General features: G+C 41.1%; 2 protein-coding genes across 5 annotated transcripts in view; one reads left to right on the forward strand and one right to left on the reverse strand.

Moving 5' to 3' along the window:
* Window positions 1-24507, reverse strand: part of usp1 (ubiquitin specific peptidase 1) — a 217108-nt gene that overhangs the window by 38675 nt on the left and 153926 nt on the right. The window lies entirely within an intron of this gene.
* dock7 (dedicator of cytokinesis 7) overlaps window positions 1-24507 on the forward strand; it is a 182299-nt gene that overhangs the window by 33559 nt on the left and 124233 nt on the right. For all 4 annotated transcript variants that reach the window (XM_059984429.1, XM_059984426.1, XM_059984427.1 and 1 more), the window contains exons 8-14: window positions 1692-1758; window positions 3479-3628; window positions 6161-6241; window positions 6536-6701; window positions 9072-9214; window positions 9335-9428; window positions 14243-14405. In XM_059984429.1, coding sequence (XP_059840412.1) covers window positions 1692-1758; window positions 3479-3628; window positions 6161-6241; window positions 6536-6701; window positions 9072-9214; window positions 9335-9428; window positions 14243-14405 — 864 coding nt within the window. The remainder of the gene's footprint in view (window positions 1-1691; window positions 1759-3478; window positions 3629-6160; window positions 6242-6535; window positions 6702-9071; window positions 9215-9334; window positions 9429-14242; window positions 14406-24507) is intronic.

Here is a 24507-nt window from a genome sequence, read left to right on the forward strand (position 1 = left end):
GGGCAAGGTGGAAGTTGGAGGCAAAGTGATGAAGTCAACGGGTTGTGCATGGGTGCAGGAAGCAGTAATAATGCAGTGGTCAGTATGGCGTAGGAAAAGTGCAGGATGGGCCACCAATGTAGGCTTGGAACAGAGACGGTTCTACATAGCTGACAAAAAGGCAAGCATAGCTGGGACCCATGCGAGTGCCCGTGGCTACACCTTTTGTATGAAGGAAGTGGGAGGAGCCAACGGAGAAATTATTTAGAGCAAGGACAAATTGCACTAGGCAGAGGAGAGTGATAGTGGAGGGGAACTGATTGGGTCTGGTGTTCAGAAAGAAACGGAGAGCTTTGAGGCCTTTCTGCTGGGGGATGGAGGTGTATAGGGACTGGACATCCATAGTAAAAATAAGATGATGGGGGACAGGGAACTTGAAAAGATACAAGGTGTGTGAAGTGCCACGGATGTAGGATGTAAGTAGGAAGGGACTGAACTGGGGGGGGGGGGGGGTTAAAACAAAGTTAAGATATGCAGATATAATTTCAGTGGGGCAGGAACAAGCTGAAACAATGGGTCTACCTGGGCAGGTGGGTTTGTGGATCTTGGATAAGAGTTAGAAGCAGGAGGTATGGAGTGCAGGAACATATGAGTGGTGGATGGGAGATCCCCAGAGCTAATAAGGTCAGTAATGGTGTGGATGACAATGGCCTGGTGCTTCTTACAGAGGACAGGGCGTAAGTAAGAGAAGGTGTATGAGGTCAGTATGCCAGACTACTAAAGCACCCCCCCCCCCCCCCATCTGCAGCTTTGATAGGTTAGGATTAATGTGGAGAGAGTGGAGAGCAGAGGGTTCAGAAGGAGTGAGGTTGGAATTGTAGAGATGAGTGTTAAAGTCAAGATGGTTGATGTCCCGTTGGCAGTTGGCACTGAAAAGGTCCAGGGACCCTGATTAGAAGATCAGGGTCTAATGTCCTAGAAGAGGAGGAGGGCTGAAGACAGGAAAAGGGGTCATTGGTGCAGGGTGGAGAGTTCTTGTCTAAGAAGTCAGTTCAGAGACAGAGGCAGTGGAAGAAAAGCTCAGCGTCATGGTGGGTGCAGAACTCAGTGAGGTGTGGGCACAGAGGCAAAGGTGAAGCCTTTACTGAGGACAGAGAGTTCTGCCTCAGTGAAAAAGGCCAGAGGGAATAATGAAGACCTGGCACGGATGAGAGATGGGATCTAGGGGGGAAGGGTGTTGTTAGTGTCTGAGGGAGAAGACACTTCAACTGGCCTGTATTCAGGATGAGAAGGGATCTCATTGAAGCTAATTTTGGCTGGCATGGGGGTGCTGTGGAGTGCAGGTGGAGGATGGTTGCTGACTAATGATGTCTAGAATCAGGGTTACCATCTTGGGACAAAAGAAAGATTTTTAAGGCTGCAGTATGGGTATGGAGAAATTTCTTTATTCAACATGATGGAGATCTGATATGAGTGATTATCTATCATAGAATAGGGTGGAGACCAAGTTGATGAATGTATTCAAGAAAGAGAAAGATAAATTTTAGGGTACAAAAGGAAACAATGGATATGGTGGGAAAACAGGAATGTGGTTTGAGGTAATGAATTATTCATGAATTGGTAGAGTAGACTCAAAAGGCTAGCTGCTCGCTCTCTATGCAATTTGGAAGGTATGTCCATGCAACTTTAAAACAAAATGCTTGTCTTTGCAGATTTGAAATTGAAATTGAGCCAATTTTTGCAAGCTTGGCCTTGTATGATGTCAGAGAAAAGAAAAAGGTTGGTACTGTGAGATATTACTTTGCCATTCTTAATATTTTGTTCCTTTTTTACCCTAAAGACATTTTGAATTTTAATGGTATAAAACTCAACAGTGCTGATAATCCCACCCCAGTACATACCCTACGGGCTGTTCTAAGGGTTAACAAACAAAGAATGTTGCAAGTTAACGAACCTTGCGTTCTGTTAAATATAAACAGGAACCAGTTCACATATTTACATTTGTACTAGACAAGGATGGGAGCAGAGAGTCAAATAGAATTTTGTCCTCTTTATCCCTGTTCTCCTCACTATCTCTGCCCAAATTTGCATTCATATGTGGGATCCCCTGCACTGCATTGCTCAGCTTCTTATGGACTATGCCATAAATTTATTGAGGTACAATGTGGAGTAGGCCCTTTGAGCCACACCGCCGAGCAACTCACCTAATCACACTCCCTAATCATGGGACAATTTTACAATGTCCAACTAACCTACCAACTGGTATGTCTTTGGGCTGTGAGAGAAAGCCCACATAGTCACGGGGAGAACCTATAAACTCCTTACATACAGCGACGGGAATTGAACCCTGTCACTTGTACTGCAAAGCGTTGTGCTGACCACTATGCTACTGTGTTGTGAGTTTCCTAATCCACACTGCATACTCTCTTTCCACCACTAGTGCACAGTTGCTGTAATGTGTGCCATCTGTAAAATGAATTGCGGTTTATTCATACATGCTAATCCAGCACCACCTCCCAAAACTGTGACTTCTACCACAGTGAAAATCAAAGGTAATAGGTGAATGGGAGCACCATCATTTGCAGATCCTCTCCAGGTCATGTATTATTCTGATCTGGCAGTATATTGCTGGTCCTTCACCTCTCATGTTAAGTTCTGAAACTTCCTCCCAATAAATACTACGTTCAACAAATGGAGAACATTGGGTCAAGAAAGCTCAGCACCAGCTTCTTAGGAACATTCAGGGTGGCAGTTGTTGTCGTCCCTGGCCTGTGATGCTTAGATACCAAAAAAAATATAAAAGGATAGTAAACTATCTTGTGCATGGCAAAAAATAATCTGGTTAAAAGCAATGGAGTGATCAACCTGCATTTCAGCAAGTGACAGATCCTTACGCAGTTTTTGAATTGCAAGAGTCTTGAGATCTTCTGGGAAAATTGCTAGCCCGTAGAATAGCGACCCCTCTGCAAATGCCAATTGATGCTGAGCCCTTAGTTAATTTTAAATTAGAGATTGTTATATGAAGATAGTAAGTGATATGAACAAAACTGGTGTATGGAGGTCAGTAGCAATCTCCTGTTTCTGTTGCTGATTATGCTTGGACACTGGTGGTCAATATACAAGTGAAAATTTGCCATAAGGTTGCATTAGGAATATTTCTCTGAGGGTGAACTTGTTCAAAGATCTACCATACATCCAACTTATTTATAAATGACCAAAGAATCTTTGATTGTTGTAACTGATGGTCACTTTAAGGGCACAAGATTCTCTTATTTTTCCAAGTAGTTGTGCTGTTACATTTAAACGAATAACTTTAATTGTCTTCTCAACTTAATGTGTGATGTTCCCTATTAACTGAAGTTCCAAGTGTATACCTCTAGAGGGTAGTGTAGAGCTCATGTATGTATTGTAGCTCCATTGATTGAATATTATGCAAATATTTTGAAAAATCTGAATTTTCATTTTCTTATTTGTAACAATTACTTTCTTTATGCCACAGATTTCTGAAAACTTCTTCTTTGATTTGAATTCTGAACAAATTAAAGGCATGTTACGACCTCATGTTCCTCCTGCAGCTATTTCAACATTGGCCCGATCAGCAATCTTTTCAATCACTTATCCATGTCAAGATGTTTTTTTAGTTATAAAGGTAAGAAATATTTGTTTTAAATATTTTTTCCTTTCTCTAGCTCTCTGATGTTGTGTTAAGGCGACATGGTAAATTTTCCTTTTATTTGGCTTCTTGTGTGCAACCAGAGACTGATGATATGGTGGTGGGCCCTGGCGACGGGGGATGGATTGGACTTTACGACAGATGTTACTCGAAAGTCAGGAGGGGAGGGAGAAACACGAACTACTACTACTTACATTTATTTAAGCACTTCTAACATTTTCAAACTCTGGTACTTCCCTCTGCTCCCTTCCCCGAAATACGTGCCCGGATGGCCATGTCACTTGCTGAATACTGGAGTGAATAGACCAAATTATCATACAGACAACTTGTTCTGCACAATTAATTTCAAACTCTTCCCTTTGTGACAATAATACTAACATGAAGATCATTGTCTGAGGATGCTCTAATAATAACCCCTCTTAACTACTCAATGACTGCCTCCCTCTCAGAATCCATTCTGGAGATCATATTCATCCTGTGTAAAATACTCTGTGAAATACCTTCCAAGCCCTTAACATCTTTCAAGGTGCTTCGTTAACTTCATAGAATCATAGAAATCTACAGCACATTACAGGCCCTTTGGCCCACAATGTTACGCCGACCATGTAACCTACTCTAGAAACTGCCTAGAATGACCCTCTCGCTTTATAGCCCTCTATTTTTCTAAACTCCATGTACCTATCTAAGAGTTTCTTAAAAGACCCCATTGTTTCTGCCTCTACCACTGTCGCTGGCAGTGCATTCCATCCACCCACCAATCTCTGAGTAAAATCTTTTGATAATATTAGGTTCATTTCCATTTGAGAACTTGAAACCTAGAACAGTATGGCCCAACTTGTTTGTGGTGGCCATGCCAATCTAAATAATCCCATCTACCTGCAAAAAGTCAGTGTACATGTTTGATTCCCTGCTTGTTCATGTTCATGTGTCTCTTAAACATTATCCTCATATCTTTTTCCTCCACCTCCCACAGCACCTACCACCATTAATATAAAATCAAAACTTAACTCATAAAATCTGCTTTAGACTTTACCCCCCTCACATTAAAGCTATTCTTTTTTTATTTGGGTTTTCTACCCTGGGACAAAGACTCTGACTTTCTAACCTAACTGCGCCTTTTGTAATTTTGTATGCTGCTGTCGGACTCTAACACTCCAGAGAACACAATCCAAGTTTGTCCAACCTTTTCTCAAAGCTACCACTCACCAATTCCTGATGAACCTTTTGTGCACTTTCTCCGAAGGCTCCACGTCCTTCCTGTAACAGAAAGGATGTGCTAGTATTTGAGAGGGTCCAGAGGAGCTTCATGAGAATGATTGTGTGAATGAAAAGGTTAATGTATGAAGAGTATTTGATGACCCTGTGTCTTTACACACTGAAGTTTAGAAGAATGGGGGAGAGGTGGAATCTCATTGGACCCATTGAATATTGAAAAGTCTAGATAAAGCGGACATAGAGAAGATGTTTCTAATAGTGAAGTAGTCTATGACCAGAGGGCACAGCCTCAGAATACAAGGACATCCCTTTTGAAGACAGATGAGGAGGAATTTTTTTATCCAGAGAGTGGTGAATCTGGAATTCATTTCCACAGATAGCTGTGGAGGCCAAGTCATTGGGTGTATTTAAAGCGGAGGTTGATTGGTTCTTGGTTAGTAAGGGTGTCTGAGATTACAGGGAGAAGGCAGGAGAATGATGTTGAGATGGATAATAAATCACCCATAATCACATTGCCTTATTATGTTGCTACATCCAATGGTAATGTGACATCTAGAACTGCATACGGTTATCTAATGTGACCCAACCGAAGTTTTGTATAGCTACAACAGAACTTCCCATATTTTATACTGAACACCTTGACCGATGAGAGAAAGTACAACATGCACCTGCTCTTTCATCCTACCTAGGTGTGTTGCTATTTTCAGGGAGCTATGGACCAAGATCCCTTGGTACATCAGTGCTTCAAAGGGTCCTGCCATTTACCGTTTACTTTCCTCTTACACTTGACCTCCCAAAGCACACTTCATACTTATCTAGATTAAACTCGTCTGTCCCCCGTTTCCAAATGGTCTGTATCTTGCTGAATCTTGAGACGACCTTCACTATCCACAACTCTGCCAATTTTTGTAAGATTCACTTACATTTTGACCATATATCATATACATCAGTCCTGATCTTCATGGAATGCACCATAGGTCACAGACCGCTCATCATATTAACATCCCTTCACCACCTCTATCCATTTTCTTGGCTAAGCAAATTTGAATCCATTCTACTGTCTTCGTGGATCCTATGTGCCTTTTAAGTAATTTCTCTGTGAAATACGTAGTTTATCTCTGTTGATAGTAGTACATATACTCAGAGTATCAGAGTTGGCATTGAGTATCAGGTTGGGTTGACTAGAGTGATTTCTTGTTGTCTAATGTAAATTATGAAACTACTAGCCTGTATTTACAACTGAGAAGAACAGGTTGCCCATGGTTAGAAATAATGTTTTTCTTTGTTTTTCAGTTGGAGAAAGTTTTGCAACAAGGGGATATTGGTGAATGTGCAGAACCCTATATGATCTTCAAAGAGTCTGAAACAGCAAAAGTAACAACCTTTCTGAAGTATTTTGGGAATTTTAGACTTTAATATTCACCAAACAATGATTCCAGCGTAAAAATAATGAATAATTCCTGAACTGTAATTAAAATTTTCTTTAACTTTAAACAAGAGCACATATGGTATTGATGGTGTGACACATGAAGGGAGTCTGTCAATGCTGGATGTCCAACTCACAAGATGAAAAATGGTGTGGGACTAGATGATTTCATCTATATAGAGAGTTTCAGTATCAGAGTTTTTGTTATAAATTGCACACTTTTAAATTTACCTTTTTTACAGAACAAAGAAAAGTTGGAGAAGCTAAAGAGCCAAGCAGAGTTGTTCTGTCATAGACTGGGGAAATACCGTATGCCTTTTGCTTGGACTGCCATACATCTAATGAACATTGTTAACAGTGCAGGAAGCCTGGAGCGCGACAGCACAGACTCAGAGATAGGAGCAGGAGGTGATGTGCTCTTAAGTGAATTTTCTTATGAACTGGTAACACTAATGTCCACATTTCTGTTTATGTATCTTAATTGGTTTATTGCTCATTGCTTCTTAAATTGAGGGATGTTTTGGGAATATAATCATTTCACTCAACTAGCATCAGGGATATTATTCACTCGTGGCTGACATAGCATATTCAGCAAAAGGAGTAAGCTGCTTGGAGTTAAGCTCCAAGTTCAATTGAGTGCTAATAGTTCAGCATTGTATGTTTCTGTATTTCCCACTTGTTACGTCAGATTTAATTCAGCATTTGGAATCATGTCAACCATACACTGGATTGAAACAGACAAGATGAGCTTCATTTCATATCTTCCATTTGAGTTAAGAGTTGAGATTGTGTCCCAGAGATGTGGGTGTCATGAAGCAAACAATCTCATTTTACTTCACTTTTCCTTTTGGTGTTTGCATTTATTTATATGACTACCAACAGGAAGCAGATTATATGTTAAAGGGAAAAATCCTCTCCCTGTTTCGTAGGTAACCACCCAAAATGTTAGTGGAACACAGCAGGCCAGGCAGCATCTATAGGAAAAAGTACAGTCGATGTTTCAGGCCGAGACCAAAGGGTCTCAGCACAAAACGTCAGCTGTACTTCTTCCTATAGATGCTGCCTGGCCTGCTGTGCTCCACCAGCATTTTGTGTGTGTTGCTTGAATTTCCAGCATCTGCAGATTTCCTCATGTTTGCATATATGAGTAACTAATAAGGTTGTGACAAGTAGTTATAATGTTGATTTAACTTAAAGAGGGGTGTGCGAGAGAAATTATAAATTTCACTGCTCATTTTGCACTCCTCTGCTGGTACAGAAAAAATTGTGTCCCCTCTCCCTACTTCCCCTCGCGCCCCCCCCCCCCCCATCCCTCACAACTGTTTTGGACCCAATGAGGTGTAGCTGAACATATTTATCTTGTAGGCCTTTTCATTGAGGCCTTGATTATGAAAGCCCTGCAAATGCAGAACAGGGATCCCATATTGTGCCTCCACAATCGATGGACCATCCCTGCAACTTCTGCCACCTTCAATGAGATTGCAGGAACAGTCATATCTCCCTTTCCCATTCCCATTCATCAGCTCCTTCACCTTCTCATCCACCTCCACTAGCTACTCCCCTTCTTGTGCCAGTTTCTCATGATACATACAATGTCTGCCTCCTTTACTGCTCTTCCAGGGTGAAATAATGATTCAGTCAAGAGTGTTGCATTCCTTTTTAAATATACTGGGTGTTTTGTGGGGTTCCTAGCATTAAAAAGAAGTTTACTACTGTCTTCAAAAGGTATTTATCATTCAGCACATTGGGATCTGGCAATGGACCCAAGTCAAGGACTTACTTGCCTCTGTGGGCTTGTGGTACATTTCCACCAAAAATCAATTCAATTTGTTCCTCCATGTTAGAGTACATAAATCAACACTTAGAAGAGAAAAAGAGAAAGGAAGAAGAATTTTATAATTGAACTATTTGACTTAATTCCTCAATATTTTATTACAGTCATATGGTGGTCTGGTTAAGCTGCTTTTAGAGTATCCAATTCAATTATAATAACTTGTTAAAAGCTTAGGGTCACCCAGATGGTTAATGTATGTATTTTTTATAAAGGTTTTTTTTTTAAACAGGCCCAGGGTATGATAGACCTGTCAGCTTAATGCCATTGCTAGAAAAAAAAGAAAATATAAGAAAATCAGAATGAAAAATTATAGTAAAGAATAATCAGCATGGATTTTAAAAGGGAAAGGATGCTTACATTTTGAATTTTCCTTCTTAAACGAATGAAATTTAAGGAGGTACTATCAGGATCAGTTGAGCCAAATGGCTTTTCTTTCCTAGATATTATCCCTTATGGTTTGGACCTCTTTTATTGACTTTTTATTCTTTTCCATTGATGCAGCCTGACCTGCTTGGCTCTTCTAGCATTTTGTGTGTATCACTGTAAAATACGCCGACTGTTGGCGTAGTGGTATCAGCTCCAGACTTTGGAACGAAGGCTCCCAAGTTCAAATCTAGCCGGCTCCCTTGCACGCTTTCCATCCGTGCTGGGTTGTGCATCAAGCTAGTAACTCGGCCTCGTAAAAACTCGGCCTGCTTAAAAAAAACGCCATCACGATGGCGCCCTGATGACTCCACTTGGAGTTAAGGGCTTTCTTCTTCTTTTTCTTCACTGTAGACTACAGTAATATTTTAAAGGAGATGAATGCTCCTGAGTAGTAACATTGCAGGGAAACATAAGTTTGGAATGGCAGCTTAAGTGGGATTTTGATTAATATGTGAGGACATGGGGCTTTCTGTGACATTGACTATTTTCTTAACTAGTGTGACATAATTTCCTGATAGAGCGGAAGGGTTCTTGGTCAGAAAGAAGAAATTCTGGTCTTGTCGGGAGACGCTCTCTTGAACGAGTGACATCAGGTGATGACTCATGCAACCTTTCAAGCTTCAGACCAGCTACGCTGACGGTCACAAACTTCTTCAAACAGGTAACCTGAAATAGTTTAACATTGTACACAACAGGAGTTCAAACTGTCTGATGTAATTTATCCATAATTGACCAGATATTTTTCACTACTTTCTTTGCTGTTCTTGTACCTCACATCTAGGAGGGAGATCGTCTTAGTGATGAAGATTTGTATAAATTCCTTGCAGACATGAGAAGACCTTCATCTGTTCTGAGGAGACTAAGACCAATCACAGGCAAGTCTTTCTTTTCAAAGGATTTGCGTTCATGTCTGTTGCTCCTGATAGCAGCAGAATTGTGATTGAAAATACTGTTCAGTATGGGATGATACCCACAGACCTGGAAAGTTTCAAGTTTTAGTCTCTAAGTTAGCTTTTCTCAGCAGAAAGTTTGGTTGAAACATGATGATTGGTCTCAGTGATCTATCTTATGGTCAAAGAAAACCACTCTCACTTCCTACTTTTGGTCATAATTCAAAGATATTATTTCAAAGTGCCCCCACATTGAATTGAATTGTCTTTATTACTTACATCCTTCATATGCACGAGGAGTAAAAATCTTTCTGTTACATCTCCGTTCAAATGTGCAATATGCAATTATAGTAATTTATAATAAATATGTACAACAGGGTAGTCAATATAACACAGGAATACAGTTGTATCAGCATGAATTTATCAGTCTGATGGCCTGGTGGAAGAAGCTGTCCCGGAGGCTGTTTGTCTTGGCTTTTATGCTTTTTATTCCCAGATGGTAGCAGCTGGGACAGTCTGTGATCGGGGTGACTCAGGTCCCCAATGATCCTTTGAGCCCTTTTTACACACCTGTCTTTGTAACTGTTCTGAATAGTGGGAAGTTCACATCTATATATACACTGTGCTGACGGTACCACTCTCTACAGAGTCCTGCGATTGAGGGAAGTACAGTTCCCATACCAGGGAGTGATGCAGCCAGTTAGGATGCTCTCAGTTGTGCCCCTGTAGAAAGTTCTTAGGAGTTGGGGACCCATCCCAAACTTCTTCAACCACCTAAGGTGAAAGAGGCACTGTTGTGCGTTTTTCACCACACAGCTGGTGCGTACAGACCACATGAGGTTCTATGGTAATGTGTATGCCAAGGAACTTAAAGCTGTTCACCCTCTGAAACCCAGATCGATTGATGTCAATAGGGTGTCTCCATTCCTCCTGTAGACCACAACCAGCTCCTTTATTTTTGCGACATTGAGGAAGAAGTTGTTTTTTTGACACCACTGTGTCAGGGTGATGACTTATTCTCTGTAGGCTGCCTTGTTATTATTTTGAGATTATTTGAATACGGTATCATCTGCAAATTTAATTAGCAGATTCGAGCTGTGGGTGGCAACACAGTCATGGGTATACAGAAAGTAAAGTAAGGGGCTTAGTACACAGCCCTGAGGGGCTTCTGTGTTGAGGGTCAGAGGGGCAGAGGTGAAGGAGCCCACTCTTACCACCTGCTGGTGATCTGACAGGAAGTCCAGAATCCAGCTACATAAGGTAGGGTCAATGCAGAGGTCTCTGAGCTTCTTATCGAGCCTGGAGGGAATTATGGTGTTAAATGCTGAACTGTAGTTCCACAACACATTCTCACATAAGCATCCCTCCTCTCCAGATGTGTAAGGACGTTATGTAGAGCTGTGGCTATTGCGCCATCTGTCGATCGGTTGTGTCGGTAGATGAACTGTAGCATGTCCAGTGTGGGCGGTAGCATGCTGTAGATGTAGTCCTTGACCAGCCTCTCAAAGCATTTGCTTAGTATTGAGGTGAGTGGCAACAGGATGGCAGTCGTTCAGACACGTTACCTTGGTCTTTTTAGATACAGGGATAATGGTGGATGTTTTGAAGCAGGAGGGCACTCTACACTGGGAGAGGGAGAGATTAAAAATGTCTGTAAACACACCTGCCAGTTGAGCCGCACACATCATGAGCACCCGCCCTGAGATGCGGTCCAGTCCCACAGCCTTGTGACTGTCCACTCCTTGGAAACATTCAAGGGTTGCCTCTGGCCAGAAGCTTAACTGGATCGGCCACAGAGATGCTGTGGCTAAATGAACAGGCTTCATGCTAGATATCTGGCACCTTTAAGTGGATGAAGGTCCATCACCACTGCCAAAAGAGAGGGAGGAGGGGAGTACACCAAGCCAATTGCAACTCTATATTTGCTAAGAAGATGCTGGGTAGAGAGGTATGAACCTTACTCTATCCAGCATCCTGTTGACAAGTGTACAGTCACTGGAGAACGAGATTGAGGATCTGCGGTCAAGATTGTTGTGTTGAAGGGAAAGAAGAATTGTTGTGTTCTCTGTTTCACAGAGACATGGCTCACACTGGATACCTTAGTAAGACCCAGTGGATTCTTGAAACACCGAATGGACCAGACTGCTGATTTGGAGGAGGCAAAAGGTGGGGGTCTTTGCTTCAAGATAAACTTTTTGTGGTGCTTCGACGTGGTGGTCTTGTCACACTCTTGTTCCCCGACTTGGAAGATCTAATGATTAAGTGCCGGCTGTTCTACTTGCCAGGAGAGTTCTCCTCCATGATGTTGACCACAGTTTACATTTTGCCAAAGGCTGAGGTTAAGCACGCACTCGAGGTACTGAGTATTGCCATCAACAAACAAGAAACAACTACCCTAATGCCTTTCGAATCATTGTTGGGGACTTCAGTCAGGTTTGTTTGAAGAAATCTTTGCCCAATTATCATGAACATATCACCTACAGCATTAGGGATCCCAAAACACTCGACGACTGCTATGCTATGATTAAGAATGCCTACATTTCTTTGCCTAGACTGCATTTTGGATCTGCCCTGGGTCCAGCACGCAAGTCCCTTTACAAAAGAAGTATGGCAGTAACTCTACTTTCTAAGAAGTTTGCGAAGATTCAGCCTGTCATTGATAAACTTCTGAAAGTGTGTGGTGGAGAGTATATTGACTGGTTGCATTGCATTTAAGAAACATCAATGTCCTTAAAAGGAAAGGCCTACAAAAAATAATGGATACAGTCTAGTCTACCGTGGGTAAACCCTCCCTATCATTGAGCGCAGCTACATGGAGAACTGTCGCAGGAAAGCAGCGTTCATCATCAAGGACCCTCAGCATTCAGGCCATGCTCTCTTCCCACTGCTGTCATCAGGAAGAAGGTGCAGGTCCCACAACACCAGGTCCTGGAACAGTTATTACCCCTCAACCATCAGGCTGTAGAACTAGAGGCGATAATCACTCAACTTCGCTTGTCCTGTCACTAAACCTATGGACTTTCAAGAATTCTTCATCTCATGTTCTCAGTATTTGTTGCATTGTTTTCTTTTTGTACTTGCAGTTGGTTGTCTTTTGCACTCTGGTTGTTTGTCCGCCCTGCTGTGTGCGTTCTTTCATTGATTCCGTTGCGTTTCTTATGATTACTGTGAATGCCCACAAGAAAATAAACCTTAGGGTTGTATATGGTAACATATATGTACTTTGATAATAAATTTACTTTGAACTTTGAATGTGTGACTCATCTCGGACATTGAATTGAGTCTAGGAAAGCTTGTAGCTGCCACTATCCAGAATTGGAAATATATTTTTATTCCTATTCCTAAATCCTGGAATTCCCTACCCAAGAATATTATGGGAACATTTTTATCAGAAAGGCTGCAGTGCTTTAATTAAGTATCACACCACCACCTACTGAAGGGAATTAGAAATGGCTATAAACCCTCTTACTAATGACAACATTTTATTTAATTGCTTACATTTAAGTTCCTGTCTACTCTGCCAGAAGTACCCACATCCCATGGACAAATAAATTAAAACTAAGATGTGAAAGTTTTCCTGTCATCACTCATGAAGCTATTTAATGAATAAGTTAGGTCTACCATTAAACAAGGTGATGACACTTGCCAAAAGCTAGGATTACAGGCTAGACCTAATTCTGAATGTGCAGCAAAGATATGAATGGCTCTTGCATTCAAGTTAAGTTTCAAATAGAGAAGATGGAATTCTTCTTGGATCAAAGATGATTGAAAGGAGATTTGCTGGAAGTGCATATGCCAGTGACTGCTTTGGATCAGATAAATAGTGGGAAGTTGCTCTCATCAGAAAGCTGAGATTTAAAACCTTGCACACAATGTATGAGGCAGACATGTTAAGCTTAGAAAGTGGTCATGATCTGATGACGGTGGTGGAAACAATCAAATGGTGCCTTCAGTAAAGAACTGGATAGAAAAGATCATTTGCAGGACATTAGGGAAAGAACAGGAATGTGATGGAGGGTTTTGTGTGTGTGTGTTCTCTAACTGAACAGTAAGAGTTCAGTGATTCCCAGTAAATGAACATTATGGTGACACAGACGAGACCTGGGCATGCTGAAAATCTGGAGGCAGAAGCCAGTCCCAGTGAAAGGTGTGAGCCTGAAATCGACTGTTTGTTTCTCTCCGTAGATGCTGCCTAACCTGCTGAGTTCCTCCAGCATTTCATGTGTCACGGATTCTGATTGTGCTTTTCACTCCTGAGAATTACTCACAAATCCAGAAAATACTGGAACTGCACAATCAGAATCTGTCAGCTGTTGAAGGAGTAAATGTTCCTGTAATCTTCAACATTAAATTTTTATTAAATGTTACTAATATGTTTTCTTTGAAGAATCACCTTACCTCCTTTCCTACTGATTCCCCCAAATCTATCCTCCTTGTTTCTGCTTGGTTCCCACGGTTCACTGAATAAGCATTGTATTACTGGGCTACAGTCTCAAACTGTTGTCTTCAGTTCATTATCTATGACCAGTCACCTTCAGAACATCTCCACTGCTGTCTATTTGGCTTGGAAGAAATGCATCGCCTTTTTCAAATGCTGTTTTATTGTTTTCAAATCCAGTATTTGCTTATTTTGGTGCAGATTGACAGTATCAAGTATTAATTATTATTTTCATCTTGTCTGTTGTGCAGATTTAAAAACAAACTAACATGTTTGAAATTCATTTGTACTAAATTTTTTTGAAGATTTCTTTTCCTGAATGAGCACCTTTTAAGATTTCATTTTTATTTTCTGTATACAGCCCAACTGAAAATAGACATTTCTCCAGCTCCAGAAAATCCCCATTATTGTCTCACACCAGAGTTACTACAGGTCAAACCCTACCCAGATACTCGAGTTAGACCAACGAAGGATATCCTGGAGTTTCCTTCGAGGGATGTGTATGTTCCGTACACCACGTACAGGTAAGAACAGTAGTTATTCTTCATAACCTGTATAATGTGCAAGTGATTCTTTTGGGGAAAATGGATCAGAACATTGGGGGAAGGGGTGCACATTGTAATCAATTCTTGTTCATGCACATTTGCTCATGTACTGTTTTTAAAAAGTTGGATTTAGAGCAATTGAGGACACAGACAGGTTCCTGTGAGAGAATTCTGTCTTGTGATCATGGCCTACAATAGAAAGGAATCCGTTATCCTATCTGTATCGCAGATGTTAACCATAACCAACAAAATAATGCAAAGGTATCAAAATCAAAATGAGGATCTGAAAGTGGTATCTAAGGTTATCTGATCATGTTGTACCTCAATCTTGCCTATGATCAGGGCCAAATTGTATATCTTCTGTTAAGCTGAAGGAAGGTCAGATTTTACCGCAAGGATTTTGAAGTTTTGTCTTTGTCAGAATAAAAATTTGTCATTAAAAATTAAAGTCAGTGGAATTAGATTCCTAGTAATTTGTGTGACAATATTTTTTTCTGAAGAATCCTGCTGAGTTGTCCCTTTCCCTTTGTAGATTGTATTTTAATCCTTTTTCTTTTAATCATGCTTTTTCATTATTTCACATGAGTTTATGCTATCTTTTCTTCTCTGTAATAGTCCTTATGTAAGCATCCAATTTTGTGAAATTAGGATGTTTGTGTTCACTATGATCACTGGATAAAGGCACCCTGTAAAAGTGCTTAACTAGGTCAAGATGGTATTTTCTTTAATTAATGGCAAACCAGACTATGACTAATCATGAAGATTAGATGAAAGGATCAGAGAAATGATATGAGGAAATAATAATGCATTCTATACAATGGATATATTAATAGCCTAGAAAATATCTTTTATTCCAGTTTAATTTACCAGGCATTGATGTAATTATTTTGAATTAGTATGATACAGACATAAATATAGAAATTGCACTGTAACTAATTTTGGACAACTTTTTGTCTATCAATTTTAAATATGGTGCTTTTGGTAAAAACAGTTTAGCTGGCATTGTACCTGCAAAGTGATTAGTTCACTTTGTAAGCATTTCATGTTTCAGATTTATAATTCTCAAACTTAAAACATATTGTTAAGACCAGTGGCTGCCGTATTCAAAGCATGATGTCAGATTCCATGCGAACTTCCACCCACAATTCTTCTCATTCTGTGCCCTCCACCCTCTGTTCCCTTGCGAGTGAATCCACTTCCTGTCATAGGCATTGCCTTGGGATGTATCACATTCCTGTTTGACTTTAAAGTGAGCTTCCTACCTCATATGCTGTCCTTTAATATGACTAGTCTACTTTGATCTCCAGAACGTTACCTTGTCCAGAATCTTGTTATTTCTAGACTCACCTATTGCAATGTTCTTCTGGCCCTTTGTCCATCTTCGCTTCATTGCATTCCAAACCATGTGGTGCTGTCCACCCATGACTTAGATTGATTATAATTATTTCCTTTCTTTGTTCCCTGTAATCTCTTCAAACAGTAACCCTCCAACAACATTGTGCGCAAATTATTATGGAATGCGAGGAAAGAAAACAGTTTAATTTTTTTTGGCAGTCTGTGCTGGATTTGCACCCAGGCCCAAACGAAAGCAGAAAATGCCCATAATTGTCAATATGTCAAGCAACTCGTGTGGAGAGAGAAACAGAATTGTTAAGTCAGGTCGATAGTCCTTAATCTAAACTGGGAAAAGTGAGAAATGTGCTGAAAATGGAGAGTAGTGAGGGATAGAGAGAAAAGGGAATGTCTGATTTTTCAGGTGACATTATATTTTCAGAGTATTTCAGTTAAGAAGTGAATGTGTGATTGGAGAGAATAATAAGATGAAGCAAGGTTCAAGGTTCATTTTATTGTCAAAGTATGCATGTACAATACAACTCTGATAATTGTCTTCTCCAGATGGCCAAGAAATACTCATGAAGAAGTAAAAGAAACAAAACTCACAGACCCCAGAATCCCCAAACCCCTCCTCACAGAAAGAGAACGGCAACAATAACAATCCCCGACCCCCTTCTCTGCAGAGAAAAACAACAGCGATACACTCCCTGAATCCCTCGCCCACAGAAAAAACAGTAACAATCCCTGACCCCCCCGTCCTCACAGAAAATAAACTGCGACAGTACAATCCCCGACCCCCTCCTCTGCAGAGAAAAACAACAGCTATACACTCCCCGAATCCCTCACCCACAGAAAAAAGCAGCAACAATCACCAACACCCTCCCCCACAAAAAATAAACTGCGACAGTACAATACCTGACCCCCTCCTTGCAGAAAAAAACAGCAACAATGCGATCCCTGACCCCCTCCCCACAGAAAAAAACAGCAACAATCCCCAGCACCCTCCCCTACAGGGGAATAAACTGCGACCAACCCCCTCACTCGCAAAAAAGAACAGCGACAGTGGCATCAAAAAACCCCTCCCCCCCCAACCACACAAAAAAACGCAATGAACTTACAGATCACCCACTCGCCAATCAGCCGTAAGAAGGATAACGGCAAAAAACTTGACGGAGACCAATATAAAGTGCAGTCCAATCACATAAATTTCAGAACACCGACGAGTCCTTCTGTGACTCAGAACATACGCCTGGTCCGAACGGTGGACTCCTCAGGATGCGATCACTGACCCTCTGGCCCCCTTGAGCGCGATCACTGACCCTCTGGCCCCCTTGAGCGCGATCACTGAAACTCTGGCCCCCTTGAGCGCGATCACTGACCCTCTGGCCGCTGATCTGATCTTACATCATATCGGGACAGTTCTGACTCAGGCAGGTGATCTGAAATTATTGGGTTCATTATCAATCCTTGAGATCTGCTTTGTATCCAGGTGGAAGATGAATACCTGTGGTACCTGAGTTCGACTTGAACCTCTGTTTATAATTTAACTTGTCATCACCCTAAATCTTTTGAGATTGATAATATTGACAACAAAATAATGCAGTTTAAAATTTGAACATGAAATTGTGTGCTTATTTTTCTGAGCCAAGTAAATACAGAACATGAGTTCAAAGATTTTATTGGCTGAGGTTGATTGAACATTTGCACCACATATAGTGGCAGGCAATGACAACCTCCAACAAAAGGAAACGTAACTTCTCAGCCTTGAAGTTTTATGGTAATACCATCATGGCTTTCCTTGCCATCAGCGTCCTGGAGTCATTGTTTACTAGAAACATAACTAAATCAGCCACATAAATACTGTGGCCACAAGAGCTACCTTGCATTAAGTGATTCATCTCTTGACATCCCAAGGGCTTCTAAATGTGGTCAGGTCTGTGAAGGAATACTGGCTCCACTTGGCTGGATGAGTGCAACTCCAGCAACACTTGAGATGTTCAAAATCATTCAGAGAAAAAGCAGGGTGTTGATTAGCATCCAATCTCTTTTGCTTCCCATCCCCCCCCCCCACATTGAAACATTCACTCCCTTCACCATTGATGCACTGTGGCTGCTATGTGTACAGTATACAGAGGGCATTATGATCTCTTGCTGAGGCTATTCTGAAACCACCTGCATATCTGCCACCCTACCATTGAGCAAAAGGATCTGAACAGACACCTAAGAAACACACTTACAGGTTCCACTTGAAATCACACATGATCCTGTATATTGCCTTTTCTTTTTACTGTTGCTAAGTCTAAATCCTGGAACTTGCTACCTGACTGAATGAGAATATTATAAAACAGGTACATTTTTTACACCCAACAACCCTGTCCTATTATGGTTTCTCATGAATGCATCTATTCATCATCTCATCGGAATTTTTCATCTCCACCTCTCTGCAAATCCGCCTAATGCTGTTTGTTTTTTTTCTGCTTAATAGTTAATAATCATAATAGTTAAGTCTTTGTTTGATTACGGTCAACTTAGTAATTTTCAACACGGTTGGTGTGATATCTCCTATCTTTGGTAGAGAAGAAATTCCTGCCTTTTCAGTCATTGTACTGAAGAAATTTCCCAAGAGGATGTTAGACAGTATAATCTTTCTCCTTTTCACGCAGGTGGGAGGTATACTTTATGAAACGCTTGTCACTTTTCTGGCCTTCCATTTTAATGTAATCTCCCTGATATGTTGTATAGAGTACCTTTTCGAGCCATAACCAGAATTCACCTACACAAAGGATTAATGATGCTTTGAAGGACTGAAGTTAAAACATGAGAAATATATTAATTGTAGCTTTTTACTTGGGTGTAAGAAAGTCAGAACTGATGATCACAGGAAACTGGGATGGAACACTTAGGGGAAGTGGGACAGCAGAGTGATTCAGTCCCCATTTTATTCAAAGCAGTCAAGATCTGCAATGATACAATCCCAACTCCAGGCAATCATTAATCCTTTAGCCCAGGGGTGGGCAAACTTTTTGACTTGTGGGCCACAAAGGGTTCTAAAATTTGACAGGGGGGCCGGACCAGGAGCAGATGGACGGAGTGTTTTGGTAATACACCTCATAAGAGAAAATAAAATATCATGGGATATGTAGAAAACATGTGCTTTAATTTCAATTGAAAATGAACAAATGCATTACAACAAAATATCTGTCTTTGAAGTCCCATGGTATTTAGCTATTTATTGAAATGACTTTTAAAACACTGAAAATTAAATGAATAAAATACAGCTTTTTTTAATAGTAACAGTTATTATTTTAAAGCACTGAAAATTCTGTTATCCTTCAAGATATTATCATCATCACTCTCCTCCTGACTGTCTTTATTTCAAAAACGGTAGGAGGTGCAGGTCTGCTTGTCCTGCTCCTTCTTATTCAATTGTCCCCTGTGCCAAAACTCAACAACGACCAGCACAATGACAGAACAGTGACAGCGCGCCAGTATGCGGAGCGCGTTATTTGGTCTGGAGCGCATTTTTATTTTGAGAACGTACGTGCACCTGCGTACTACTCATGTCCATCACTTAACAGAAATGACATGTAACATGTAAGGCTTATTGAAAAAATTATTTTCAAATGCATTTTTTACATAACACAACAAAGAAACTTATTTTTAATTTCAGTGGGAACAGTGTTGTTGGTCTCCCTTTTTAGCCAGCGCAACAAAGTCTGGATTTAGTTTTGTTGTGGCGATTCTCAGGATGGATCTGAGGTCAGTTAACTTGGACCTGTGGCTGGCTTTGTTGATGTTCATGACGCTGAACACCTGTTCACACAAATAGGTCGAGCCGAACAAAGAATAAATCGCAAATGTGGAGTAATACGCTGCACCTCAACAAAGGTCAATGTATATAGAGTGCGTCATCTATTGGGAAAATGCCAGAATTGCGGGGAAAAAACGTTAACAAGGTTTATTAATATAATTTCATCAAGTTCTGCAGGCTGGATTAAAAAGCTTTTCGGGCCGCATATGGACCCCGGGCCATAGTTTGCCCATGCCTGCTTTAGCCCTTTTTGCTTTGTGCAGTGCTCCAATCCAAGGATGTGATTCTGAGACAGCTCTGAGAGAATTTGTGAAGCCTTGTGCAATGGCAATGCCTTCTGTTATGTGGAAGAAGTCAGAAGGAAACTGACAGTTACAGCTAGTTCATGATTTTAAATACCCCCTCACAATCCCTTGTTCTAGTTTCCCATTTAATGGTAAGTGTTAAACCTGACAAAACAGTATTTATGGCATTTAGAAATTATTAAAAAGCAAACAAACTGTTTAAAAAGACTAACTTGAGAAAATGACATAGAAAACTCAAAAGCCATTAAATGCATTTAAATACACAGAAAGATTTAAATGCAAACAAATAACAATAGTTTGAATGAAGTGGCACAGTGCAGGTGATGGGAAAAACACAGCAAATTCGGGCGACTCACCAGCATTGAGCTGTAGTTGGAAAAATGTTGAAAAGCTGACTGCAATGTAAGGATTTCAGTAATCATAAGTGCAATTATAGGAATGCAGGAATTGCTGCCATTTGCACAAGTGAAGGCAGTAAACATTGGCAGCTCTGTCAAATTTTTTCTGCAAAATCATTGCCTTCTTATCAGAAATTTGAGGTCCAGCCTAAGAGTAAAAGTTATAGAACCCACTTTGTGATGCATTCTCCACAGTGGCGGCCTCCTCTACATTGGCGAGACCCGACGCAGATTGGGGGACTGCTTCATCGAGCACCTCCACTCCGTCCACCACAATAGGCAGGATTTCCGGTTGCCACCCACTTCAGCTGTGCTTCACATTCCCATTTGGATGTGTCCATACATGGCCTCTTCTACTGCCATGATGAGGCCAAACTCAGGCTGGAGGAACAACACCTTATATACTGTCTGGGTAGTCTCCAGCCCTTTGGCATGAACATCGAATTCTCCAACTTCCAGTAATTCCTTCCCCCATCGCAGTTTCACTCTGCTTCCTCCTCCAGCTGCCTATCATCTCCCTCATGGTTCCACCTTCTTCTACTACCCATCACATTCCTTCTTCACCTTTCCTGCCTATCCCCTCCCCCACCCCTTGATCTTTCCTCTTACTGGTTTTTCACCTGGCACCTACCAGCCTTCTCCTTCCCACCCTCCTCCCCCCCACCTGCTTTGTAGGGCCCCCTCCCCCTCCCTCTTCAATCCTAACGAAGGGTCTCGGCCCGAAACATTGACTGCTCGTTTCCACGGATGCTGCCCGACCTGCTGAGTTCCTCCAGCATGTTGTGCATGTTGCGTTGACTCCAGCATCTGCAGAGTATTTTGTGTTTAAGTGCAAGGGACTTGGTAGTTATTGTACTCCATTCTGCCAGGCCCTTGCCCACTCACTTAATCAATCTATATCTCTCTGCAGACTCTGTATGCTCTGCACAATTTGCTCTTTCACACACTTTATCATCAGCAAACTTAGATACACTGTACTCAGTCCCCTCTTCCAGATCGTTAATGTATATCATGAACAGTTGTGGGCCCAGCACCAACCCCTGTGGCATACCTACTCATCACTGACTGCCAACCAGAGAAACACCCGCGTATTACTTGCTGGAGTTTAGAAGAATGAGGGAGGATCTCACTGAACCTTGCTGAATATTCATCGACAAAGTGGATGTGGAGAGGATGTTTCCATTAGTGAGAAGGTGCAGGATCAATGGGCACAGCCTCAGAATAGAAGGACCTCCCTCAGACAAGAGAAGTTGAGGAATTTCTTTACCGATACCTTAATGAATCTGTTGAATTCATTGCCACAAGCATCTGTGGAGGCCAAGTCATTGAGTACATTTAAAGCAGAGGTTGATAGGTTCTTGATTAGTAAGGAAGTCAAAGGTTGTTGGGAGGAACCAGGAATGTGGGGTTGAGAGGGGAAATAAATCAGAATGATCATGGAGCAGACTCGATGGACCTTAATGGACTGATCTGCCCATAAGTATGATGGCCTTAAAAAAAAAAAATCACTAACTGTAATTTTGTTCATTTTGCCCCTTTCTAAGCTGATTTGTAACTTGTACTAAATAACATCAAGATTAAGTACTACTTATTTTGGATTTGTGGGAAGGATTGGATAGAATACTTCTTGCATTTATGTGAATACACTGTAAACCCACCTTAGATCACCTTCATTGATCTAACCCCATATTGTTGCTAAAGCTAAGCAAAGAACATGCAAGATCAGTAATTTTGGAGGGTTATGAAATAGGATTATAATATTTGCTTTTATTATCATTGAAGGTCCTAGGATTAATGTGTTATTGACATCAGGTAAAGTTAGCTTGAATCGATTGCCTTCCTGTTTTTAATGTAACCTGTAAGAAGAGGTACATGACCTGAAGTTGAAGAGTCTGGGGCAGAACTTTGAAAGCTTGCAATAGTTTTTTTTTTGTTATAAGCATACTGAATACAGAAGCACAAGCTACTTTAAAATGTAATGATTTCTGCAGAGTTAACTGATACCCACTAACGTTCTGTGGCAGAGTGTTAGAGAAACAGTGCTAAATGCTGCTGGTTTACCCCCTTAATAGACACAGAGTTCTGAATGTAAAATAAGTACCAAAGTGTTACATGATGTCATATGGTCATGAAAATTTAGACACTTGCTGTGACCCACTGTGCAGTAATGCACAAATAGAATGTTGTTTTGGTGGAAGCCCCAAATCTCACCTTGGATGGTACCCTTTCTGACTTGCTGCATTGTGCTGCAGTATCTCTGCCTGATGAACAGTTCTGTGTAACCGTACTCCTACCTGACTCACAACTCTGTGCATCAAGCTCTTGGCTGAGTCACATTGTGCTACTGTACCCCATCCAATTCAGCACTGTACCCTTGCCTGACTCACTATACTGAGCTGCTGTACCCTTGCCTGACTCACTATACTGAGCTGCTGTACCCTTGCCTGACTCACTATACTGAGCTGCTGTACCCATGCCTGATAGGGTTCCTTGTAAGAACTTGCCGTTGGATGATTTACCGCTTTCAAGTAAGGTTGGAGAAGGAAGTGGACGTGAAAGAGACACCGGGTGGTATGTTTCCTCCCTGGTGCCAGGGTCAGGGGTGTCTCTGATCGGGCCCATAGCATTCTGTGTGGGGAGGGTAAGCAGCCAGAAGTCATGGCACGTATTTATACCAACGACATAGGTAGGAAAATTGGATGAAATCCTGAAGAGAGAATATAGGCAGCTAGGTAGGAAGCTGAGAAGCAGGACATCAAAGACAGTTATCTGTGGGTCGCTGTCTCTGACATGTGGCAGTGAGGGTGAGAATAGGATGATTTGGCAGATGATTGCATGGCTGAGGAATTAATGCAATGGACAGAGTTTCAGATTTGTTGATTTTTTTAGGATTTTGCCTGGCCTTGGTTGAATTCTTTGAGGATGTGACAAAGCATATTGATGAAGGTAGAGCAGTGGATTGGTGTACATGGATTTTAGTAAGATGTTTGATAAGTTTCCCCAAAGTAAGCTCATTCAGGAAGTCGGGAAGCATGGGATCCAGGGAAACTTGACTGTGTAGATACAGAATTGGCTTGCCCAGAGAAGGCAGAGGATGGTTGTTGATAGATCAAGTTCTTCCTGGAGGTTGATAACCAGTAGAGTTCCACAGGGAGTTCTTCTGGGACCTCGGCTCTTCGTGGTTTTATGAGTTGAAGGAGGAAGTAGAAGGGTGGGTTAGTAAGTGTGCAGATGATGCAAAGGTGGGTATATATTCAAAGATCCCCAGTGTTGCTCCACAAGTTGATAGGGTTATTATGAAAGCATATGATGTGTTGGCCTTCATTAGTTGGGGGAGGGAATTGAGTTCAATATAAAATTCTTTTTAGACCACACTTGCAATATTGTGTTCACTTCTGGTTGTCTCTTTATGGGAAAGATGTGGAAGCTTTCGAGAGGTTGCAGAGGAGACTTATGTTGCCTAAATTAGAGAGCGTGTTTTATGAGGGCAGGTTGAGTGATCTTGGGTTTTTCTTTTTGGATCAGTGGCGACGTGATAGAGGTCTACACGATAATAAGGGGCATACATTGAGTGGCTAGCCAGGGACATTTTCCAAGGGTGGAAGTGGCTAATATGAGGGACCATAATTTTAAGGTGCTTGGGGGAGAGTGAAGGGAGAATGTCAAAAGTAAGTTTTTTACATTGAGAGTGGTGGGTGTATAGAGTACAGGGCTGGTGGTGAAAGCAGATACATTAGGGACATTTTTTTGATAGGCACATGGATGATAGAATAATCTTAGAATAAGTTAAAAGCTCAGCATACATCATGGGCTGAAGGGCCTGTACTGTGCTGTAATGTTCTATGAATTTAAAAGTATTTGGAAAATATCTGTGATTTCTCCACAATCTATATAAAAAAAACCCACTAAATGTAATTTTGTTTATTTTTACGTACTTCTAAGCCAATTTGTATCTTGTACTAAATAACGTCAAAATTAAGTACTGCTTTCTTTGGATTTGTGGAAAGGTTTGGATAGAACTGATTTTAAACCATCAGACATTTTTGAATTTTTATTTAAATTTTGTTGAATGTCCAATATGAATGTTATCATTTATTATGTTTAAGGGTGGTTCCATTTCAAACTTTTCAACTTTATTTTTGCCTGAAGTCTGTGGACTGCATTTGTGGTATCTTTCCAAATTCTGATTCTTTGAGTGCATGTTTGGTCAGATTTCGCAGGCCCAGTCACCA

The sequence above is a fragment of the Hypanus sabinus genome, chromosome 11 (genome assembly GCF_030144855.1).
Source record: "Hypanus sabinus isolate sHypSab1 chromosome 11, sHypSab1.hap1, whole genome shotgun sequence".
Lineage (NCBI taxonomy): Eukaryota > Metazoa > Chordata > Chondrichthyes > Myliobatiformes > Dasyatidae > Hypanus > Hypanus sabinus.